Source organism: Aythya ferina, assembly GCF_964211825.1.
Source record: "Aythya ferina genome assembly, chromosome: 1".
NCBI lineage: Eukaryota > Metazoa > Chordata > Aves > Anseriformes > Anatidae > Aythya > Aythya ferina.
In genome coordinates, this window is record NC_140296.1 from 92,276,489 (window position 1) to 92,298,829 (window position 22,341).

Here is a 22,341-nt window from a genome sequence, read left to right on the forward strand (position 1 = left end):
CAAACTGGATTGGTTTGCCAATACAATGGTAGGAAATCATCCTACTGACTTATTCTGTTGTTGACCCTGTTGTCTTAGAGTAAGATTTCCCCTCTACCCGAAAGGTATACCTATGTCATACGGATATTTCATTGTTGGCTCTTCAGTTAAACAGTGGATCTTAATTTATGGAATTCCTTTACCTCAAATAAGTGACAGCATACAGTATTTTCTGAAGTCTGAGTCAATTAGGTTGAAACTGTTAATCCCAAATGGCTTCCTCTTATTTGTATTTGGCTCTTATTCTGTGAAAATGCTGCTTGTCCATGAATATGATGTATGTTGAGACTGTAAAACCAAATGGAGAAAATTTGTTCAAAATAAAGCCTTTTTTATAAGAATCTGACAAAAATTATCCCTTTCCTTTAGATGGGATGCTGCTCTTTAGATGACTGATGAGGACATAGACTACAAGTTTCAAATCCTTAGCTGCTGGCTTGAGCTACTTTTTCAAGTGATTCTTTGACTTGTTGGTTAGGGCTGGTGGAGCGTGTCTTTAATTCATAACAAAAATAACCATGTATACTTGATAAGGTTGAAGTATCGAAAGAGCACACCTTGGAGTTGGTGGGTTGGTTTTTTATTAGTTATTTTGGGGTTTGTGCTTTGTTTTGCCTTTTAATTGGTAAGGGCTCTGGTTGAGTAATCCTGTAAGTTTCTATTGTGGTGGTCTACAGAGATTGAGAATGCTCATTTTTGACAGAAAACATGTTTAATTAATGAAATCAGTAACAGAGAGAGGACATAAAAATGATTTTTCCTGATGTTGCATGGCTCAAACTGTAAAACTTTGGCAATGGACAATGATCATTAACTCCCACTGTCTTTTACAATTGCAGCTTAAGCTGAATGTGTCGTCTTTAACATACTAGAACAGAAACTGTTTTCATAGCAGATGGGGGGAATGTTAATCGCTTGGTTCTCCAAGCACTGGTAACCGCCAGTGGCTGCAATATTTATGATTGGTCTGAAAAAATGCCCTGTTCTGGGAAAGTCAGAGCTGAAAATAGGAGCCAAGTCGGTGTGCACTCACTTCAGCTGGTAAGGAAGTAATACCTTGTTGGTAAGGCTGTCACAGAGGAGAATATGTATAGCTGTGCTGATTTACTATTCAGTGCAAGGACGAAGCGGAGCTGTATTACTATAGTGCATAACTTTACCTTGGAATGCATGAATTTCCATTTTAAAAGAACTCAAAATTGCAGCCAACTATCTGTAGAACCATCAGTACATCTCAATCTTGAATTGACACATGATGCTTTCTAAAACTTTGCAGGAGTATTTCTGAATTCATTCCACTGGCCAATTTTATTGTATTTATTTACATATGTCTCCAGTTTTTTTTCTCTGTGCAATTTTTGATTTGTTAAATCCACGTGTATGGGGAAACAGCACGTGTCCTGAACTACACGTACGTGGATGATTCTTCCTTGTCAGCAATGTGCTCATCAGTCATAAATATCTGATCTGGTAATGCACGTCATATTTAATTTCTTGTAAAATCATATCCTCCAGCGAGAAGAGCCAATAGTGACTACTATCTTCACCCGTTGTTTCAGCAGCAGCAGCACCATTTCAGAAGGTTCCTTGTCCTCCTCCATCTTCCTGCTGGGGGTTACTGCCAAAAAGGTGTCAACTCAATTGCTCCGTTTCAACTGTCAATTAGATTTATGAGAATGGGTTGAATGGTGAGAGCTAACAAACCAGGTATGCCAACAAACGCTCTGGTAGCCGGTGTCTTAGTTTCAACATACACAAAGTGGGAAAGGGAAACGTGCTGCTTATCTCACCTCTATCTGCTGAGGCACAAACGACTACGTGGTGCTCCAGTGGCCATCGGGTTCAGCACTTCTCTTGTAGCTTTGCTTTTGGGGTTTGCTTTTCTAACTGGATTATTTTGACAGGACCAAAGACAAGTTACGTGCATTTGTACATCAGCAGAGCAGAAAGGTGATAACTCCTGGTGAAACGGTGGGCAGCGACTTCGCGGGTGAGCTGGAGCCCTGTGGAACAGTTTGCGTGAGTATGGTTGTCCCTTTGATCCCAGTACCTTAAAAATACTGAGAGCTCTGACAGCTGTCCCCACTGGCAAGAGAAGTTATCGATTCAGGTGTTCCTTTGGGATAGACTCATTGAGTTTTGAAGAAGGCTTGCAGAGGGCTATTTCCCTGAGCACTGCGCCGTCAGTGTGCTGGAGGTCATTGGCTTGCTTCCAGCTGCCACAGTTTCCAAAGTTACTCTGTTAGTTAGGTCTGGAGGGAAAAAAAAAAAAAAAAAAAAGAAAAAAAAAAAAAAAGGTTTCTGCTCTGGTTTTAGTGGCTACAAGGCAAAGTGGGAGAAAGGCAGCGCACAGCGATCAAGCCAATCTCCCTGCCCCTCAGTTTTTCACAGAAAACCCTGTAGTCTGCCAGGTTTAGGCCTGCTGTGCTTCTGCCAGCGCCTGACTTACTTCAAACGTTGCCACCTATGCAGCTGAATTCTGGCTGTATTTCAGACCATTCATTCTCCCTTTCTTCCTGGAGCTGTCTGGGATTCCAGCCAGGAGAAAGGAGGGAGGAGGCAGCTGCTGCCATTGCAGCCCGGTGCACCAGCATGCCTCCTGGGCCTGAGGGCCACGGGAAGAGCCAGGGGAGGAGCGACTGCTCTCCCCTTCCTGCCCATCCCTCTTTCCCCTTGAGAGCTAAGGCCATTTTTGTTTAAGAGAAAGTTGATAAAGCCGCACAGATCAGAACAATTGTGCATCTTCCATCGCTTCCTCGTCCTCCTTTCTCTTTAGTGAACATGGAAGATGCCTCCGCTCTTCTTGTGTTGGTGGAGAAAAAAAATGTTCTGCAGCTGCAGGAGGAAGAAACTTGACAGAGGGACTCTGAGGCAGGACTTGAAGAACTGATTTCTGGACAATGCACAAATGGAAAGTGAGCAGACTGCCTTACAGACTTTAACACTGCCTTCAATATCGCATTAATTGTTGCTGGGCTGCGGATGGGCAAGGCAAATTCCAAAATCTAAGCCAGGCCAAAATCTGACCAAGTAGTAGCCTCATTAATGCCTGGACCAGTCTTTTTGTGCTGGAGGGGTTTGACTCATGATTTTTGACCCTTTCACGTGACCACGTTGACCACAACAGAGACCTTTAATTGCCCTCCTTGCTTATGTTGCACGGAGGCGAGCCTTTGGTCTTTAGCCAGCTCTGTGAGTCTCAAACACACACATGGTGGCAACTTCGACACTTTTTGAAAAGACCATCTTCAGCAAAGGGGCACAGATCTGTAGGTGAAGGGAGAGCGATGGTTGACGTCCTTCCTGTAGGGCTAGGAGATGACTTGAGTGAGGTTTCTGACACTCTCCCTCTCCACTCAAGCTGTGTTATAAAGTCTGGATGGGTGACTTGTCAGATGAGTGAAAACCAGGTCATTTGGGCTTGGAAGGTCATACAAGTCACAAGTGTAGAGCCATGGGGGTCTGTCTGTCCTAGTAACTGTCCCATCATAACATTTTGTTTATCAGTGATTTCGAGGAGAAAAGGAGCGTGTCCTCACCAGGTTTGTGGATGACATCAAACCAGGGCAGTGCGCCTGGTGCGGTAGAGGGTAAGACCGTCCTCCACAGGCACCTGGATGGGGTGGAGGGGATGGGCCAGCAGAAACCACCTGAAAATTGAACAAGGACAGACTCAAAGTCCTGCTCTTAGGTGGAGCAAGCCCCTGACAGGGCACAGAGTGCCTGGCTGGGGAATGGCTCTGCAGGAAAGGCCCTGGGGGTGGCAGAGGGCAACAAGCTGGACATGAGGCCACAGCACGCCCCAGCAGCACAGAGGACAAACTGCATCCTCAGTGTATGCATGGGGACAGCCAGCTGACTGGGAAAAGTGGCTACTCCCCTCTGCTCAGCACTGAAGGGGAGATAACTGCCTACTGTTTTGGGCCCCTGATATGGAAAAGTCATCAATAAATAGGAGTTATTGGGGTGGATGCTTGGAGACAGTAAGGAGCTGGAGCGGTGGCCCTGTGGGGTTGCCCAGCCAAAGCAAGGGATGACTGGGGAACCTAGCAGCTGCCTCCTTGTGCCTGCAGGCAGAAGAGAAGCCATGATCTTTACTGAGGTCATCAACAGAAAGGGGAGGTTCCAGCTGGGTGCAGGGAAAACATTTTACCTGTGAGGACAGCCAGGCGCTGCACCAACTGCAGGCCCTGTCCTTGGAGGCTTTCAAGACCCAGCTGTTCATAGCTCAAACAACCTGGGCTGATCTCTGGACTAACCGTGCTTTGGGCAGTAGCCTGGACTGCAGACCTCCTCAGGTCCCTTCCAACCTGAGTAATTTTGTCATTCTGATGGCCAACCTAAATCCTCATTGCTGCCACTTTGACCTTTTTCACTTTCCTCCTGTTCTGAAGGAACTTGAAAAATGGTTTATCCCCTTCCTTATTGCCCCTTAGCTAACTGGAGCCAGTTCTGCCCCTCTTCAGCTTTCTGTTCTTCAGTGTTTCCTCTTGAGTCCCGTTTCTCTCTCCAACTTCTTGTTGTGCACTTCACACCATGTCCCACGTTGGCCATATCTTTTCCGAAAGTCAGCACGGCAGACTGGACATGGTACCTCAACTAAGCGCACCAGCGCCGGGTGCCATGTGTCCTGCAGACTATATTCCTGTTTGCGTAACCCTGTATGGTGTTTGCTTTTTGCACAACAGTGGGGCATTGTTGACTTGCATTGAGTTTGCATGACTATAATCATACATTCCATTCTACACAATTGCAGTCCAGATAGTGGTTGCTCCAGCAGCTCATTGCTCCTGCCTAGCTGTAAAATTTTGCATGTGTCCTTATTGGCCAAGGTCCTATTTTACTTTGCCACCTCATTTCTCCAATCTGTCAAAGATTGTTCTGAAGTATGATTGTCCTCCAAATTGTTTGCAGCCTCTCCCACTCAGTTAAAATAAAATCTGGAGTGGCTCCTCTTTGGCTGCTTTTTCCTCCCTCTATATAAAAAATATTTCCTTGAGCTCATGGGATTACCTAGTGCACTCCATTCCCAAAGAGGTTCTGAGTACCACCACTGCACAGTGCTTCTTTGGATCACTTCATTACTCATTCACAAAAAAAACCAAAAAACACCTTCCTCTACCTGATCTTCCTCCATTAGGGATTCTACCACAACAGCATTTGCCCTTTGGTCATTGATTGCAGATGTGCAGCTGGTGTCTTTCTCCTGTACCTTTCAGTCTTCAGTAAGTGTATTCATCGCTGGTATGAGAAACAAGAATTTTTGCCATTTCTAAGCAAGTTGTTTAATGTTTCGGTCAGCATCACATCACTGCTGTGTAGATCAAGCAATAATCTTGATTATACACCAACCCTTTCTGCAACTCCTTTTTCCGTATGTGAAAAGCATTGGCAGATGCTCCTGAATCTCAGGAAATGGTTTAAGTGGCCCCACTTATGACAATGGCAGCGAATTGCTGGTTTATGGGAGTTATTACAAGGCTGGTTTGAAGATTAATCTAAGTGCCCCACTGATTGGGCTTGGTCATACTGTCTAATTAGGATGCAGTAGGGTCAGGAAAGCTTTATATATCCATTTCCAGCCACCGTGACCGATTTTAATGCTACTCATAGCAACGGCAAGACAAAACTCCCATTTTCTTTGAGTATTGCAAGCTTACCTTCACCTGGCTGCTGCCACGGGGAAGGAGATCAGCTGTTGAGCACAGAGCTGTGGTGCCATTACAGATGGCATTCCCGTTAGCACCACACATTATGTTCAGATAGCTTCCAACATGCCTACTGCTGTTGCTTGGTCTTACAAGTCTTCTCTGAGGTATCTCTCGCAGTTTGAAGGAGCTGGCAAACCCATCTGTGCTGCCACTTTCGTATCTCAACGCCCATCTGCCTGAACATGCAGCGGCTGCTGCAAGTCTGGCACTTGAAACAGAAGAGCTGACTCAGTGCCTCTTCCCTTGATCCTTCCTAAAAGGCATAAGGAAAAAAAGGTGTGGTTTATCCCTCCTTGGGCTCGGTGGGTACGCCTTCATTTTTCAAAGATTTGCACCCATTTTCTGGAAGTTGTAGCCATGTTTGAGGCCCAAGGATTCATGTTTTGTTTTGTTTTGTTTTTTTCCTTCTGCTGTGCTTTCGATGCTCTGCATTCCAGCTGTGCCATTCTGTAATTTAGCAGCATCAGAGGCAAGCCGGGGGCTGCTCCCACGTGCTTTTCCAATAGGTGTTTTCCCAGCGGTGCTAATGGATACCTGTGCAAACCAAACCTTACATGCATGCTTCAGACGTAAATAGCTAGGTGAACAGTGGTTTAAAGTAAATAATTGTCCTGTTTAACAACTGTATTTTCTAGTAAGCCTTTCTTCAGGAAAAGGAGGATAACAACATAGAATTCAATGTAGGTTTTATATCTATTTTTGTCCTGATGGAGGCAGGGGGAAAGCAATGTATTCATGCTTCCCTGTGGGTTTTTTCTTGTGACCTGAGTGTGCATTTTAGCCTATGCAGTAGAACAGATGCCTCAGCGTTGCTGTTATTTGTTTTACTCACCTTTCTCTTGATTTGTTTGGAGTTTATCAGTGTTTTCCCTTATTCTTTTTGTTTGTTTGGGGGTTTGCTTGTTTGGGGGTGTTTTGGGGTGTGGTTTTTTCACCCCATGTTCTACTCATGGTCCATTTCCTTGCCAGGGCGGCCTCTCCGTAACCCCAAGGCTGCCCGTTCAGCCTCAGACCGGTCGCACCCAGCCGCACACCGCCTTTTTCCACCCTAACCGAGCCACCCTGCCCCTTACCCTCCATTTTCACGCAGCACCCCACACCCCGCAGCACGCCTGTTGGCACAGCATCCGCCTGCGGAGGCGTAGAGCCACCTCCTTCGATCGCAGGGACCACGTGCGAGGCACGGGGGCGAACCACGCGGTTAAGACAAACCCTCATTAATCACCATTTCTCTTTATTTACATTTTCACACCGACCCCACAGAGCCCCCTCACTCCCACTCCCTCCTCCCTCCTCGCCCCCTCTTCACGGGGCCGCCCGACATCTTGAGCGGGCAGCCCCCCGCCTCCCGCCCATTGGCTGCCCGCCTGGCGCCGACGCCCACTCCTCAGCCAATCGCCGCGCGCCGTGCCGCCCCCTCCCTCGCCGGGTGGGCGTGGCCTCGGGGGGCCCCGGGGCTCTTCTTAACCCCGCGCCCGCGCTCCCGCCACCCGCGCTCCCGCCACCAGCCGCGCTCCCGCCACCGCCATCCGCGCTCCCGCCAAGCCCGGTAAGGGGGAGCCCTTTAGGGTCTAGGGGGGGCTGCTGGGGACTGCTCTGTGCTGTTTTGCACCTTTTAAAAAATATATTTTTATTTTTTTTTTAATTTATTTTTTTCCATTAAATTTTCGTTCATTTTTTTGGGGGAGAAAATCGGTGGTTTGGGTGCGACCCCGGGTTTTTTTTTAAAAAAAAAAAAGGATAAAAACGAAAACCTTCTTTTTTTTTAAGGTGTCGGGGTGCCTGCGGGTAAAGGAGGGGGCTGGTGGGGATGCTCCAGGCAGCCTCGGCTGGGCTGGAGGAGGAGGAGGAGGAGGAGGAGGAGGAGGATGAAGGAAAGGGAGGAAGAGGAGGAGAAGGATTTGGGGGATGAAGGAGGATGGGGGAGGCTGGGCTCTGCCATATCTCCTCGCCCCGCTCTCCTTCTTAGCCCCCACGGACTCCCCAAGGGTCTCCCAGTGCAGCTCCTCCATCCTCTCCCAATTTTTGGGGCAAAGCCTGTGTTTGGCTGAGAGCCCCTTGGGGAGCCGTGCCCCTAATGCTGGGTGTAGGACCTGCAGGTGAGAGGCTCGTCGCCTGTCCCCTGCCTGCCCTCCTGATCCCAAAGCCTTTGACCATGGAGCATGTTGGCACCACCAGCCCAGCGCGGTGTTTGCCCATCAAACAAGCCCCTCTGATAAGCCCAGACGTGAGCTCCGTGTGCCGGACAGCTCGTGCTGCAGGCAGCAGGAGAAACTTGGGGTACGGAGATGGGCGAAGCCTGGGCGTTGGGTGCCAGAGGAGGAAAACACATCCCGTGCAGCCAAGACCTGCTCAGGACCTGGTGTTTTTTTTGGGATCGCTGTTAGCAAAGTAAGGCTCAGGTGCTGCGTTAGGGAGAGCATTTATTTGGGCACGTCATCCTTCCCGAGGCTGGTTGGCAGCTCGTTGCTGTCCCGTCACAACCCTCTGGTTGCTTTCTGGAAGCCCGAGCAGCACTTTTTTCAAAAAAATCTGTATGTGGTGGCAAGGGTTGCAGGGGCACGTGTCCCGGAGCACAGCTCAGGTACATCATTAATCTGGCGCTGGCAGCCTTAGCAGGCTGCCGGGGAGGTTTGGACAGGCTGGCCCCTGACTCTTGGCAGGTGCCTGCTGTCTGCCCGTGAGATGCGTAGGAGCGAGGAGGATTGGGGGATGCCTGCCAAAAGCTCTGCCGGTGGAGCCAGAGTGGGTGGCACCTGGTCTTTCCCACAAAACATGCCTTGGCCGAAGCGGTGGCTTCCTGCCCAGGCAGCAGGGATCGGCGTTTCTCTGCCAGTCCTTATCAGAAGTCCTGTGCTAACAAAAGATAACGATGCCTCGAGGAGGACACGTAATCCTAGGAAGGGAAGCTGTGACTGCCCCATTATAAATCCTGAGCAGGTTTTTGAGACCGAGCTCCTGTTCCTTCTTTGTATTGCGCTGGGCAAGCTGATTAATTTCTGAGGCTCAGCTGTGCCTCAGAAATTTCTGCGGCTCTACCTGTGCCTGTGCAGAGGTGGGTGACATCCCCTGCCCGCACTCGGCTGTAGTGGTGGCCCCTCTGTGCTCCCTGGCTGCAGAGAGGGAACTGGAAGCAGGGGAGGAAACGATGAAAGTCTGTGACCGCAGCAGGTAGAAATGCAGATGAGGCATTCATTCTGCAGCCTTTCCTCTAGAGCTATTTTGCTCCTTGGGTCTTCTGAATGAAGATGCACGTCTTATCAGGTGAGTCCAGGCAGGGTTGGGGAGAACTGAAAAAACGAGGAAACATCAGAGAGCACACCATCTACAGGGCTGCACACGCAGTTTTCCTTCTGTGTGGGGAGGGGAGGCTGGACACTTCTGTGTTTTCACTGTTTTTAATCACAGCAGCTGCGGGTGCTGCTCTGCTGTTGAGGTTGTAATGTCTTTGCAACGTTAGAGAGTCAGGGGCATGAATGACCTGCATCTTTCGTTTTGGGATGCTGTGTGTGTGGCAGTCCAGCAGGTCCCTTGGTGTCTCCTGATACACAATAGATGGCTGGCTGCTACTGAGGAAGTATCAAAGATGGGAGGGGGGAAAAACAAAACAAAAATGACCAAAAAATTGCCCAAGAAAGCCCCAAACAAATCAAAAAACAGCTGGCTGATGGTCTCCTGAGCCGCTTACAGCTGAGGTGTTCCCAAAGACTTCCCAAAGCTGCTACATCTGGTAACCCGTGAGGATCCCAAAGCTCTCTGAGACCCTGCGATGGCACAGAGCGAGCAGAACAACAGGTTTTTGGTGGTTTGCTCATGCACGGCCCTGCTCAGCGTCAAAGCCTGCCGTTCTCAGGCCGCAGCGTAATGGAGTCCCCTATCTCATCTCCCGCTGAGCAGGCAGCCCTCAGGGCATCTCCCTGTGATCCTCCTCGTAAACCTGCCTTTTAGACAGCTTAATTTCGGCTTGAGACCCGACCCAGATTAATTATGTTCTCGCACACATGATACTCCCTCTGCATGTCTGCATTAGCGCTGCCATCACGTACTGCGTACAGCCTTAGGAGCTGGAGCTCCTGACTGATCTGTGGAGCAAGTTCAGCCCGGGTTGTCTGGGGATTAATTTCACTCGCTGGCCTTCAGTCCTGCTCTGTAAACTCCTTACTCAGGAGTTGAGAAATAGCTTAGATCTTGGATTCCCCGTGGAGATTGATGCAGAGGTGTGGCCTTGGCCATGAGGCTTTCTCATCTCCTATCTCTGCTGCCTCCCAGGCTCCTCCGAGGCTCGGCTTTGAGTGACTGTGTGTAAATTGGCTCTGATTTTTACCGCCTCGTGTCCTCTGCAGGTATAATGGTGGAAGTTAGTCAGGCTTTTCTAGTCAGGCCCTGCCCACACCCTCAGCTAGTCATGGGAGCGCTCACTTCTCCGGCAAACCGAGGCTCAGGCTGGCAGAGTTGGGAAGGTAGGGCTCATCGGTAGCACTGCAGGAGCTTGAAGATCTGAGGTCTTCCTGTGGGTTTTGGACATAACCAGGCACACTGGGCTCCTGACCTGTTTCATATGTACAGCAACAAGCCATTGCTGCTGCTCCTACGTCTTCACTGAGCTCTGTGGTAAGAATTCCCTCTAAAATTCCCAAATTTGTCCTGGGATGTTGTCCTTCTTCAGGATCTAAGGTACCAGATTGACCGTAGCTGGGACTGATTCTCTGCTAGCATGTGGGTAGAATTTGGCTTCCTAAATGCATATGTGCGTACCTATATACTTCAAGGTGAGTGGGTGTGGGGTTATTTAAAGTCATGCCTAATAAAGCATTTTGAATGGATTTGTTAAACAGGAGCTTTTCATTCCAATGAGTGATGTGCTTAAGATTGGTATTTGGTGACAGGATTTTGCTGGCAGTGCTTATGGTTATTTTTTTTTCCTCTCTCGCCTCATTTTTGTTCCAAGGTCTAGCCCCATGACTGAAGCTCTGATGAAACATCAAAGCATTGCCGTTCCTCTAAAGATGTGTGAGAATCTTGCTTCTTAGTTGAAGGCACTAACTACAGCTTTTCCTTAGCTTTTGCTGTTTCTGGCTCAAGAGGTGATGGATGTTGCTGCTGGTGGATTTTATTTCAGCTTATTGCCTTATAATAGAGGAAATGAAATGGCGTTGTCTTGCCCAGTTTTGAGGGAGTCCTCCAAAAAGCGGCTTCTGAAGGCAGCCAGGTTCAATTCCTTCCTGCAGGCAGTACAAACAAGTACTTACTTACTTCAGACCTTTGCAATTTTTTACTGCCACAAAATTTCTCTCCCTTTCTCCACCAGTTTGGACCCTCTTGCAGGAAACTGAGGTTTGGTGATTTAAAGTCTGCTTTTCACCCCCTCCTATTTTCTGAGAACCTAGAAGCAGAATAAAAAAATCCTGCTTCTGGTCTGTAAGCCCTTACTGCTTTCTTCTTCTGTATTGAAATGGCTTGATCCTTTGGCAGCACAGTATCCTTATTAGATGAGGTTAGTAAATACTGTCTGTCATCAGTGTTGAGCCAAGGCAGCCAATGTCCACGTCCAGTATTGCATCAGCTGTCTGAAGGAGCTTGTACGGGTGGCTTGGAGGAAAACTTGAAACTTCCCCAATACTTTTGCTTTAGGAAAAAAAATAAAGTGATATTCTGAACTATGAACAAGGCACCTTCTAGAAATAGAAGTGAAGGCTTGGCCTTGCTTTGGAGCTAGAAGTAAACTCTTCTCTCTGCTAGCAAAGACGGGTGGTGTTGAATTGCCTGTGTTTATGCTATAGCAGCGCTCTTGGACTGGTGCCTCGCGGTCTAGCCCTCGTCAGTAGTCGAGTACAGGATGCAGCCTGTGTTGGCTCTTGGGCACGTATTAACCCAAATAAAGCAAAAAGTATCATTTTGGTGACGTGGAAGTTTTTCCATACAGAAGGTGAATTATTTCAAGCCTTTGTCTTGAAAGCTGGCACTTTCAGAGTCTGCTCTCCTAAAGGGGAGCAGTTTAAGTGCCATAGGCATTTTCTTCGAATCAGCACATGAGAAAGGAATAGGTGCGTATCAAGCAGTGGTGCATGTCAACTTGCAGGATCAAATGCTAAAGTTCACTGATCCTGTGATTCAGCTGGTTCCAGTCTGCCAGCAGACCACTGGTGCTACCTGATCTAAGCTGTATCTCTTCTGCACCCATTTGGCGTAACTGTGGGGATGAGAACCTTTCCAGGCCTAGCACAGTTCAGTAATGGAAAGAAAACGTGAATCCTGCTGCAGAACAGTGATGAGAAAAACAAATATGAGAGAGAAAATGCGTTTCCTAAGACTCCAGCCAGATTTTTGGCTTTAGGAGAAACGAAGCTGGCTGGATGGGAGAAATGAACTTACTGCTTCCATTTGGTATTCGCTAACTTCTGAAACACAAAAAGCCTGCTGGGCATCCTTGTGGTTGGAGTGTTTGTGTGCACTACGTCCAGCATCGTTGCAGCTACATGTAAAGCACCGGTTTGGTGTTGGGAGGAACTGGTGAGTTTGGTCTCCTCAAGGGTGGAGAGAACCCTGCGAATGTTCATCTTCAGAGCCTTGGCCTAAAATGTTTGAAGGGTCTTCTGTTGATGGCCTCGTGCAGCCCTTTTGCCCTTGATGTCTCTAGAAGCATATCTGCTGTGGGCTGAAGTATTTTCTTTTAGTTTTTGTGGCTGTCAAGTTTATGGAAGCACAGACAGTCCAACAGTGTCAGATGACACTAAGCTGACTGTGTGACACCTCTGCTGCATGACTTTTTTTTTTATCCTGCCTTTACAAATCATCTTTGCTTTTTTTTGTGGCTTTTTTCCCCATAAAAGTGGGGTGACTGTCTTCTCTCTAGGATAAACTGTTTCCTGATGTTTGTTCGTTTAACTTGCATGATCTGCAGCTTTGAAGAAGATTCCGGTCCTGTGATCCACTGCACTCTTTCTGCTGAAGAAAGTCCAGTCTGCTGGGCCTTTGCCAAAGGAAATGGAGAAACTGATGGCAGAGAGACCTATTCCAATGTCTAAGGTATACACTGGTCTTTGGGGAATACTATTTGCCTTTTTCTCACCAGAATTTGGGAAAGCTCTATCTGCTTTCAGAGGGATTTCTAGATCTCTTGGGGCAGAGGGAAGCGAGGGGGTTGGAATTCTCTTGAGGCAGGTGCTGTCGAAACCAGTGAGCTTCTTGAAAGAGTTTTCAAGATCATAAGAAGCTGCAGAGTCTGTTGGCACCACTTGCTAATTAGCCACTGAGTAGTCTTACTCTGTTTCTCTGCTTGGAAAGGAGAAGCTTTATCTCCAAGGGCTATCTTTTTGTGTGGGAGGGGTGTCTCCCACAGCACGTGGTCTCGATATTCGTGGAGGCTTGTTGCAGTAAGCGTGTGCTTCAGTGAGTTTAAGTTATCTTGTCACTAGGGGTGCTGTCTTGAGCTTTGTGCTTGGCATAGCTGTTCAAGATTCACATTTTGATAAGTATTTGGCAAATGAAAATTATATTAAAATGCTTTCCATCTTCACAATAATATGGAGACATCAGCTGAGCATTAAAATACCCATTCGTTGTGTGACCTTTTTCCCACAAGGGAATAACAAGACCGGGACACTTAAGGATAGGATTCATCTCACCATGCTCTTTCCACTAATAATTTCCATCTCCTGTCTTAGGCAGGGAGACAGGATCCCCTGCAGCCAGCAGCAGAACCTGTTCTTGGATGTTAAAGGCTAATTGTTGCTGCTGCTGCCCCTTTTGGCTTATAGACCATGCTGTTCTCCTGAAAAACACCCCCAGGGTAGTTTCAGTTTGGGTAGGCTCCCCTCAGAAAAGCAGCAAGCTGACACACTGGAGAAGAAATAAACATCTGATAAAGGGATGGAGCCAAAATAAGGACTCTTTTTGATAGTCTCAAGAGATACTCTGGTCTCATCACAGCAGGGCATATACAGCAGTCTCTTATCTTTTTCTTTCTAAGGATGAAATGCCTTCACTTCCTACCCAGCTCAAGCCAGACACAAACTCATGCCCTCATGCTCCTGGCAAATTCTTCCTCTCTGGAGGGACAGACCAAGAGGACTGTAAGGCTAACGATAAGGAAAGGAAGTGGATCCGTCCTGATACGCCTAGCAAATGCACGTGGAAGCTCGGGAAACCCATCTCTGCCTCCCCCCATCGTCATATCACTCTGTAAGTATTGTTCTTCTTTGCTTGCTGGTTTTCAGCACCAGACTTACCCTGGCTCATTTCAGAGCCGTGGGGGTTAAACAAAAGGTGACTGGTTTAAACCGATGCTGCTCTGCATGTAGATGTGCTGGTGCTTCTTAAATTTCAATGAATAAACAAAACTGAGAACACAGATTAAGCATACAAGGGGCCTTGCACAAAAGAAGTTACATGAAACTGCATGGACTAGAACTATTTTACTGGAACTATTAACTGGAACTATTAACCCTTGAGTTCTGGATCAGGGACTTGTTTTACAAATTTCTAACAGACCTTTTGATTTAAGAGAATGTCCAAGTCTGCTAGGAAAGGGAGAAAGCTGGGTAGAATAAAGCATCAGAAGTGCTGTGTGTTGCTACTGTGTGACCTGCCCGTGGTCTCTTCTGATTTTGTCTGTGTGCCAGGCCAGAGCCTCCAAACATCCTGCCGAACATCCTGAATAAAGTTGGCAATACCCCTTTGGTGCGAATCAACAAGATTGGGAAGCACTTTGGACTGAAGTGTGAACTCTGTGAGTACTACTGCAGGCAGGAGGCAGAAATGAGAAATGCTGGGGAGTTCTGGCTAGTAGTGTTGCGGGACCCGAGCCTAAGAGGAGTGCAGGAACCCTTTAGAAAACAGAAAGAAGCCATCATTTTATGGAAAGGCTGACTGTTGGGGGGGGAGTTTCTGGCTTCTGTGGCCAGCGTCAAGTACCAAACGTGCTGTGCTGTGACCCGTAACAGTGGAAATGCAGTGCAGTGAATCCTCATCCGCTGTAAGGAGGGAGGTGAATTGGGCCAGATGTGTTAAGAGTTGCTCTTGGAGGTGCGATAGGATCAGCAGCCTGTTGGCAGATGGCTGCTGTTCAAGAACTCTGCCTGGTTTGTCTGTTTCCAGTGGTAAAATGCGAGTACTTCAACGCGGGGGGCAGCGTGAAGGACCGCATCAGCCTGAGGATGGTGGAGGATGCTGAGAAAGCTGGGATCTTGAAGCCTGGAGACACCATCATAGAGCCAACCTCTGGAAACACAGGTAGGGGGTGGGAAGACCCTAACAGAGTGTGGGGAAAACATGCTGGTGGCTTTCCTGGAGAAGGCAGAGCTGAGACTGGAGTGTGGAGGCTGCCTGTGCAAGGGAGGAAGGGGATCCCTTCAGCAGGAATCTTCAGCAGATTTCCCTTGTGGCAGCGTCGTCTCTTTGGAGGGCTGGAGGAAGGAACAGTCCCACTAGTCAGAGGCCAGGGAAGAGAGAGCATCTGATGATGTGAGCAGGCTGGAGTTAACTGGGCTCCTGCATCAAAGCTGCTGCCCGTATATTAAGCTGCTCTACTGGCGGCGAGTAAACATCAGGAATACTCCCCACTGAGCTGGTTAAATATAAATGCACTGCATCCTCTGAGGAGGTCCCTGCGATGCGCTACGAATTACTCAGCCATCTGATGTGTTCTGGAGAGGTGTCCCTGGATGTCCTGTCCTCTTCTTAAACTATTTGTTGGGCGTCATCTTTTGCCTTTTGATGCACAAAATGTATGTTTTGATGGTTTACTAGGCCAGGCGGACCAACTTTTCTTTTGATCTTTTGGTCCAGTCCAGTTCTTGTTAATGGAGTACTGAGGTGACTGAGCTGATCTATGAACAGAAATGTTTATATTCTATAACAGAAAACTGAGTAGTCATATCTGTTGCCATTAGGGAGGTGCTTTGTGGGGGCTGCCTTAAAATTGAAGCCCCTTTTGACTGTGGCCATAGCTGTTGCCTGAGCAATGGCACGTTACAGAAAATACCCACATTGCGTTCTTCCAGTATCTGAGTTTGTACTACAACACTTGAGGCAGTGCCTGATGAATAGCTCTCCTTTGCTCGGAACCCCAAAAAATATAAAAAGAAAGCAGACGCAAAGGAGGTACAAGTCATTTATTTCAGAAAGTTGTCTTGGTTCATTCAAAAGCAAAGACCAGGGCAGACAGTAAAGTGAGGACACTGACTTTGGCCCTAGGCCACTGCTCAGAGATCCTAATACATCAGATTTTTGCCTTCTCTGCTTCCTACTTTTCCCTCAGCCAGAGTCCTGTTTTGATGTTGTGCTTCCAGGTCAGTACCAGGAAGCCCAAGGTGTTAGTTTAGGTCTCAGAATGCTTTCTTCATCACAGACCATAAGGAAGGATGCTGCATGGCTTCTCTTTACTCCTTGGCACTAGTGAAGCTAGTGCTTCTTTGTTTTATTTCATTCTGGTGTCTGTATTTATCTGTAATGCACTGGAAAAAGATTTGCTTCCACCCCCTTTAAAAAATAAAATAGAATTTAAAGAACTTGAATTACCCGAGGTGTGAGTTGTGCTTCTCAGAGGAACACTTAAAGATTTTTTCACTCCTATGCAATCCTAAACCAAGAAGAAACAAAGGAAACTTTGAACAAGCAAGCTTCTGTGTAGGCTAAATTGTGAGGCATTGCCACGGGCACATGTTGATGCTGTGCTTGGTACCCAAAACAGCACAGGAGATGTCATGCAGCCCTCTCTCAGACACATATTGGCTGACCTGATCTGTTTCTTTATCCAGCAGGGAGGTGACAGCTGTCAGCATCTCAATTGGGAAGATATTTCGGAGCTTAGCCCCACAGGTGGGCAGCTGACGACATGCTGAGAAAGCAGCAATCAGACTGGAAGTGCAGGTTTTTAAACTAGAAGCGAGGTGTCTTAACAGTTCAGGTAGTTCACTTGTAACAAACTGACGTGATCCATCAGAGCCACAATCACACAGAGCACTTAAATCTTGTCCTTCAAACAGGATTTAGCTTAGGCACATTGCTTAGTTCAGGCATTTAATGCAGAAGAATAGTAGGGGATATAAAAATGATTGCTCTAGTCCTCTTCAGCTTAAAATTCATTCATTTCCCAAACTGCTTTAGTAAAAACAGAGGTGATGAGATGGGGGGGAGACAGAAGGAAAATGATGTGTGCATGGTAAAGCCAGTGGTCTGCACATATTGATATAGGTAACTATTTTTTTCCCTATCCTTGGCTAAACTTTCTATTGGCTCTGCTCTTCAAGGGATCAGCAGTGTCTGTAAATCTCCCCAGAAGCCAGAAACGTTCCCTTTGCCGCCCCTTCTAGAGACACTGTACTCAAGCCACTGGTGAAAATCTAATTAAAGCAAGGGCATGCCAAAGCTAGCATGGAGGGTTTGGGTTTTGTTGCACCTCACTGTATGCTCTGCGTGTCTTTGCTTGCTTCCAGGAATTGGGCTGGCCTTGGCTGCAGCAGTGAAGGGTTACCGCTGTATCATTGTGATGCCAGAGAAAATGAGCATGGAGAAGGTCAGATCTGCTTTTATTTCCAAGAGTTTAAAAAAAAAACAAAACATGCTTGCACTCGCTGAGTTCCTGCTGCAAATGGGTGCTCTGGCTTTAGCAACAAAGGTGCTAGAAATTCGTGTCAGCAAAACCACTGATCTCAGTGGCACAAGTGAGAGCAGCCATGAGCAACGTCCCCTGAAGGCCTGTGCCTGTTACTAGCTCTTCTCTGCCCTGGAGGGAGAAGTAGCACAAAGCCATCACCATTATATATATATATTTATATATATATAATATCTATTTTACAATAATGTTAGAGGGCAGAGCATATGTGACCAGCAAAAGAGGGTGCTGAGTTCTGCCTGAATGAGGCCTCTCAGTGTGGAGTGGTAGTCCCAAAGCTCCAGAATGGAAATAGGAATTTGACATCTAGCTCCAAAATAAAGCTGAGTTCAGACCAAATAACATAGCTCAGTGATGCTGTGAGGCTAGGGCATAAGAGAGCTGCTGGCAGGCTGTTTCAGGCCAAGTAAAAGGGAAGAGGTTTCCTTCCCCTGCATTGTAACGAGGTCTCTGTGCTGAGAGAGTGCTTTTGGGTTTTCTGACAGTCTGTATTTTTTTGCAGGTGGATGTTCTGAGGGCTCTGGGCGCTGAGATTGTGAGAACCCCAACTACTGCCAGATTTGATTCTCCTGAATCTCACGTGGGAGTAGCGTGGAGACTGAAAAATGAAATCCCCAACGCGCACATCTTAGATCAGGTACGAGCAAGGTGGCACAGGTGCAGGTGTGGCACGGGGGGAGGTGTTGTAGCTTTGGTGCTTGGTGCTCATGGCTGAATGTTCAACAGTACAGGGGTGTCCTTGGGTGAAAAATCTGCCCCCCAGGGATGGAGCTGTTGAGCAGTCACCCTGCTCTGTAGGGTAGCAAGGTTTTGTAATCACCAGAGGGCAGCAATGAGCCTGTCTGCAGAGACAGCAAGAAGTATGGGGTGGCTTTCTCCACAGAATTGGTAGTACAAGGTACTGGGTCATGTTCTTAAAAGAAACTGCCCCGCAGCCAGGACTGATCTTGGTGTTGGAGATGTCTGGCACCTTAGGAATACCCTTAAATTAGGTCATCCAGGGAGGTTGCACCTCCCCTCAGGGAGTAACAGATAAGGAAACAGTCTGTAAAGAGCATTTGTAGCAGCTGTGGGGCTTGAGAAGTGTTTGCCATATTCCTGCGATGCCTCACAGTGTGAATGTTGGTGTCTCTCTGGTCTGCTTACTGGCTGTCCTGTCTCTCGATGCAGTACCGCAATGCCAGCAACCCCCTGACGCACTACGACACCACAGCTGAGGAGATCCTGCAGCAGTGTGAAGGTCTGTCCGTGCCCTGCTGCCAGCTGCTTCTTCAATCACAGTCCTTTGTGTTTTCTGTGGTTATGTGCTTGGAGACTGGGACCCGAGGGGGTTGAGAATTGCATGGATTTTGGTACAGCAGAAGCGATACATCCGCTGTGCATCATTAGAGGACTGCCTTATTTCTGTAGTCTTAGTTAAACCAATTTTCCATTAAGTGATGTTTGAATTGTTTACAAAAGCCTTACCTAGAGTGGCATGAAAGAACAGGTCAGTTTTTTCTGATCACAAATATGGAAATGGGTATTTTCACATTTCTCACATTCATATATATCCTCCATTATACTCAAAGCTTCCTTAAAACGGGAGACATCAGGAGTACAAGCTGCTCCGTGTTGCTGTTGCCACCAGTAAGACCAGTTTACTCTGCTGGGGTCATTTCCACCTCAGCTCTAGGCAGTTGGAGTACCAGAAATGACTGAGCTGTGGCAGCAGAGAGCTTCAGCTGGGCTAGCTCACCCAGGTGAGGAATCTAGGAGCTGTGATGCTGCAGCCTACCATGTAGGCATTTGCCACAGGTGGTAGGAAAAAAAAAAACATATAGGAAAGGCTCACCTGCCCTATGAAACAGTACAGTTAAACTTTTTCTGATAAGACCCTGGCTGCTGGAATAAGAAAATCAGCTATTAAATGTCTTCTTCTAATCCAGGTGTGGACCATTCGAAGGGCTCCCCTTCTTCTGCCCAGAATAACACTGTTCAGAGGACTTAATGTGCCTTTCTGTGGCAAACTTTGAGAAAGCTGAAGCTAAAATGAGTATACTTGAACAAAGTGCAATCCCACAAGCTGAGAGTATAGCCAAGTTCTAGCTGTAGGCTTTGTTACTCTCCTGCTTCTATTTATTTTCCCTCATAGCTTGGGCACTGTTCTGTTGTCGTTATTACTGATCTTGCAGCAGTCTCGCTCTGAATCAAACCTTCCTGGTGCAGTGTTGTTCTGTTGAATTGAAAACACTATTTTTTTTTTTGTATAGGAATTGCCCTTTTAAAATGTGTTTTACTCAAAGCTGTGAAGTGGATGCACCAGGGAAACTGCAGGGGCTGACAGAAGAATGAGCTGTCAGACCTGCGTTAGCTCTGCTGGGTGCTCCTGACCAAAACTGCGTTTTTTTCCCCATGAAAATGAGAGAGCTGTGTTAAGGGTTCTCTCTATGGGCACCTATCCCATGCTCTTGGCACTCGTTCAGTAATGATAATGGGCTGCTTTTTCTGTGTTAAAGGATGAGTTATTCCGTATCTGCAAATACAGTAACAGGAAAACTACGGGTGTTGAGGCTATGGACTCTCTGCCCAAAGCCCTGCAAACTGACACCTTGCCAAACCACCGAAGGACATTTCAAAATGATTTTTTTTGAAGTAAATGGGTACTGAGCAAGATAGTCTCATGGTAGGTCTTGTACAGCTCTTGGGAAGCAAGGAGTCTTATCTTGCCCCTTTGCTGCCACTTCCTTTGTTTTTGTTAAAGTGAGTCCATGCTTAACTGCAAGTTTATTTTTAATCCATCATCTTCGGGGAGGTGTCACAGCTGTCTTCCCTCTCTCACCCTTAAACAGGAAAAATAGACATGCTGGTGGCTACAGCTGGCACAGGAGGTACCATCACTGGCATTTCCAGAAAGCTGAAGGAGAAGTGTCCAGGTTGCAAAGTAAGTGGCAAGTCTAAAGCGGGTCCCTGCAGCTGGGAGAGCCTCAGACAGCTCTGCTTCCTGCTTTGCATTACTCCTTGCAAGCCTGCCCTGGGTCTCTCAGAGAACATCTTGGAGTTTTTCAGTGTGAGGGTGGTTCTGAGCAGCAAAGAAAGGTTTTCAGGTTCCATCTGAAATCACCATGCGCTGGTCTTGCTGGTGACTAGGGTTCAGGTTTGGCTGAGCAGGTGACAGCTGGCACTCTGATTCTTTCATGGGGTGTTTCAGAAATTGACTTCTCTGGTGCGTACAGCAGCCACGTGTTCCCTCTCTGGCCATGCCCTGGCCACCTTTCTGGAGGGGCTGAGTTCTTCACCAAGTGAAGCTTGCTCTGAGCACACCCACCTGTGTGTGTAGCAGGGGGTAGTTTTAGATTTCCTCGCGGAAGCTGGTATCCTGTTTCAATCATGAATATTTTCCTATATATTCAGGGAGGGGGAGGGAAAACAAAGTCAAGCTTATGTGCCTGCAATTGGCACAAAACATGTTGGCTGTAATGATGCCTGGCATGCGAATGAGGACAGGTTTGGCTTGGAAACCCTGTCTCCTGGTTAAAAAACTTGCTTAGTGTCCACAGCCTGCAGAGCCAGAAGCAGCAAAGCATTCCGTCTGCCGGGAGGGGAATGCTGCCAGGAGGAGGTGAGCAGCAGACCCGGTCTGCTGTGAGCTGGCTGTGTCTGCAGCCAAGTGTGAGCAGCCAGAGTGACGCCGACTGCCCTAACACGGCCAGTGCTCACGAGCAAGTAGCTGTGCTCCCAAAAAGCTGGCTGTCACGGTAGCCAACGTGGAAACTGCTTCCTCCAGATCATAGGTGTTGATCCCGAAGGCTCCATCCTTGCTCAGCCGGAAGAATTGAACAGGACTGACAAGACGATGTACGAAGTGGAGGGGATCGGGTACGATTTCGTCCCCACGGTGCTGGATAGATCTGTAAGTTGTGCTTCTTGGTTCACTTCTCCTTGCGGTCTGCTGGGATGCAGAAGTGAGGTGGAAGGTGGAGGAGAAACCTGGGAAAGCCTTTCTTTGAGATGAAAGGAGAGGGCTAGCAGGCAGAATTATTCCTGTTCTTTCCTACCAGGAAAATCAGTCCTTGGAGGGCTTTTGTACTGAACACATTTGTTTTGCAATGCTAGGAGAAATGCTGTGAAACAGGTAATGTTTTCCTAGAATGTAATAATTACTTCTAAAAGCCAGTAAGTAGTAGTATGGTTAGTTATGAAATCTTACCCTTCCCCCTCAAAAGCAGCCTGACTATGTCTAGTGCTGAGCAGAGGCTGTGTCCCTGGGAAGCCCTCCAAGAGGGGAGGAAACGGGTTGATACTCGCTGGCCGTCTCACAACAGCCTGCTCTCAAAGCCAGATTTCAATAAGGCGACTGTTGTGCTAATGTGGTCATCTTTGGCCAAAAAAATAAAAAATAAAAAAGGCACTTCAAGGATGGAAACCTGAGCATGTGGCTCAGTAGGACAGCTGTTACCTCAAAGAGCGTGGGGTTGAATTGAGGGTGTAGCTCTGTAGCTCCCCTCCTTTAAAGAGACCCTCGTTTCTGTCTTCCTGCCCCCTCCCAGACAGTGGACCAGTGGTACAAGACCAACGATGAGGAGTCGTTTGCGTTAGCACGCATGCTGATCCGAGAGGAAGGACTGCTGTGTGGTAAGAGCAGACACGAGTCCTTTGGGGTTCTCTGAATAACATGTGGGAGGCTACGGCTTTGTGCAGATCAGGGAGACCTCCTTACACTTCAGGAGCTGTTCCCCTCGCTCCAGGCTCCTCTACTGCCTCTCCTCCTCTCTCTCTCATTCTTTCTGTCTTGTTGCCCTTGTGGTTTGACAGTCTTGCCTCTGATCTGCGTTTCGGCAGGTGGCAGCTCAGGCAGTGCAATGTCTGCAGCTGTGAAGGCAGCCAAAGAGCTGAAGGAAGGTCAGCGCTGCGTTGTTATCCTCCCTGACTCTATCAGGAACTACATGTAAGAACCTGCCTATTTTCTCTGGGAAAAAGACGGGGCAGCTCCTCAGA

The 22,341-nt window shown here is 47.7% G+C and overlaps 1 protein-coding gene across 3 annotated transcripts in view; it reads left to right on the forward strand.

Annotated features, from left to right (window-relative positions):
• The first annotated feature begins 1,674 nt into the window (after positions 1–1,674).
• LOC311430414 (cystathionine beta-synthase-like) overlaps positions 1,675–22,341 on the forward strand; it is a 32,707-nt gene continuing 12,040 nt past the window's right edge. For 2 of the 3 annotated variants that reach the window (XM_084506949.1, XM_084506951.1), the window contains exons 1-12: positions 7,185–7,299; positions 12,652–12,776; positions 13,720–13,931; positions 14,372–14,478; positions 14,847–14,981; positions 17,186–17,265; positions 17,867–18,001; positions 18,535–18,604; positions 20,196–20,287; positions 21,131–21,256; positions 21,894–21,978; positions 22,186–22,291. In XM_084506949.1, coding sequence (XP_084363075.1) covers positions 12,735–12,776; positions 13,720–13,931; positions 14,372–14,478; positions 14,847–14,981; positions 17,186–17,265; positions 17,867–18,001; positions 18,535–18,604; positions 20,196–20,287; positions 21,131–21,256; positions 21,894–21,978; positions 22,186–22,291 — 1,190 coding nt within the window. In that variant the 5' untranslated portion in view covers positions 7,185–7,299; positions 12,652–12,734. Of the gene's footprint in view, positions 2,059–7,184; positions 7,300–12,651; positions 12,777–13,719; positions 13,932–14,371; positions 14,479–14,846; positions 14,982–17,185; positions 17,266–17,866; positions 18,002–18,534; positions 18,605–20,195; positions 20,288–21,130; positions 21,257–21,893; positions 21,979–22,185; positions 22,292–22,341 lie in introns of those variants that run through there. The other variant, XM_084506950.1, reaches the window with a different exon arrangement.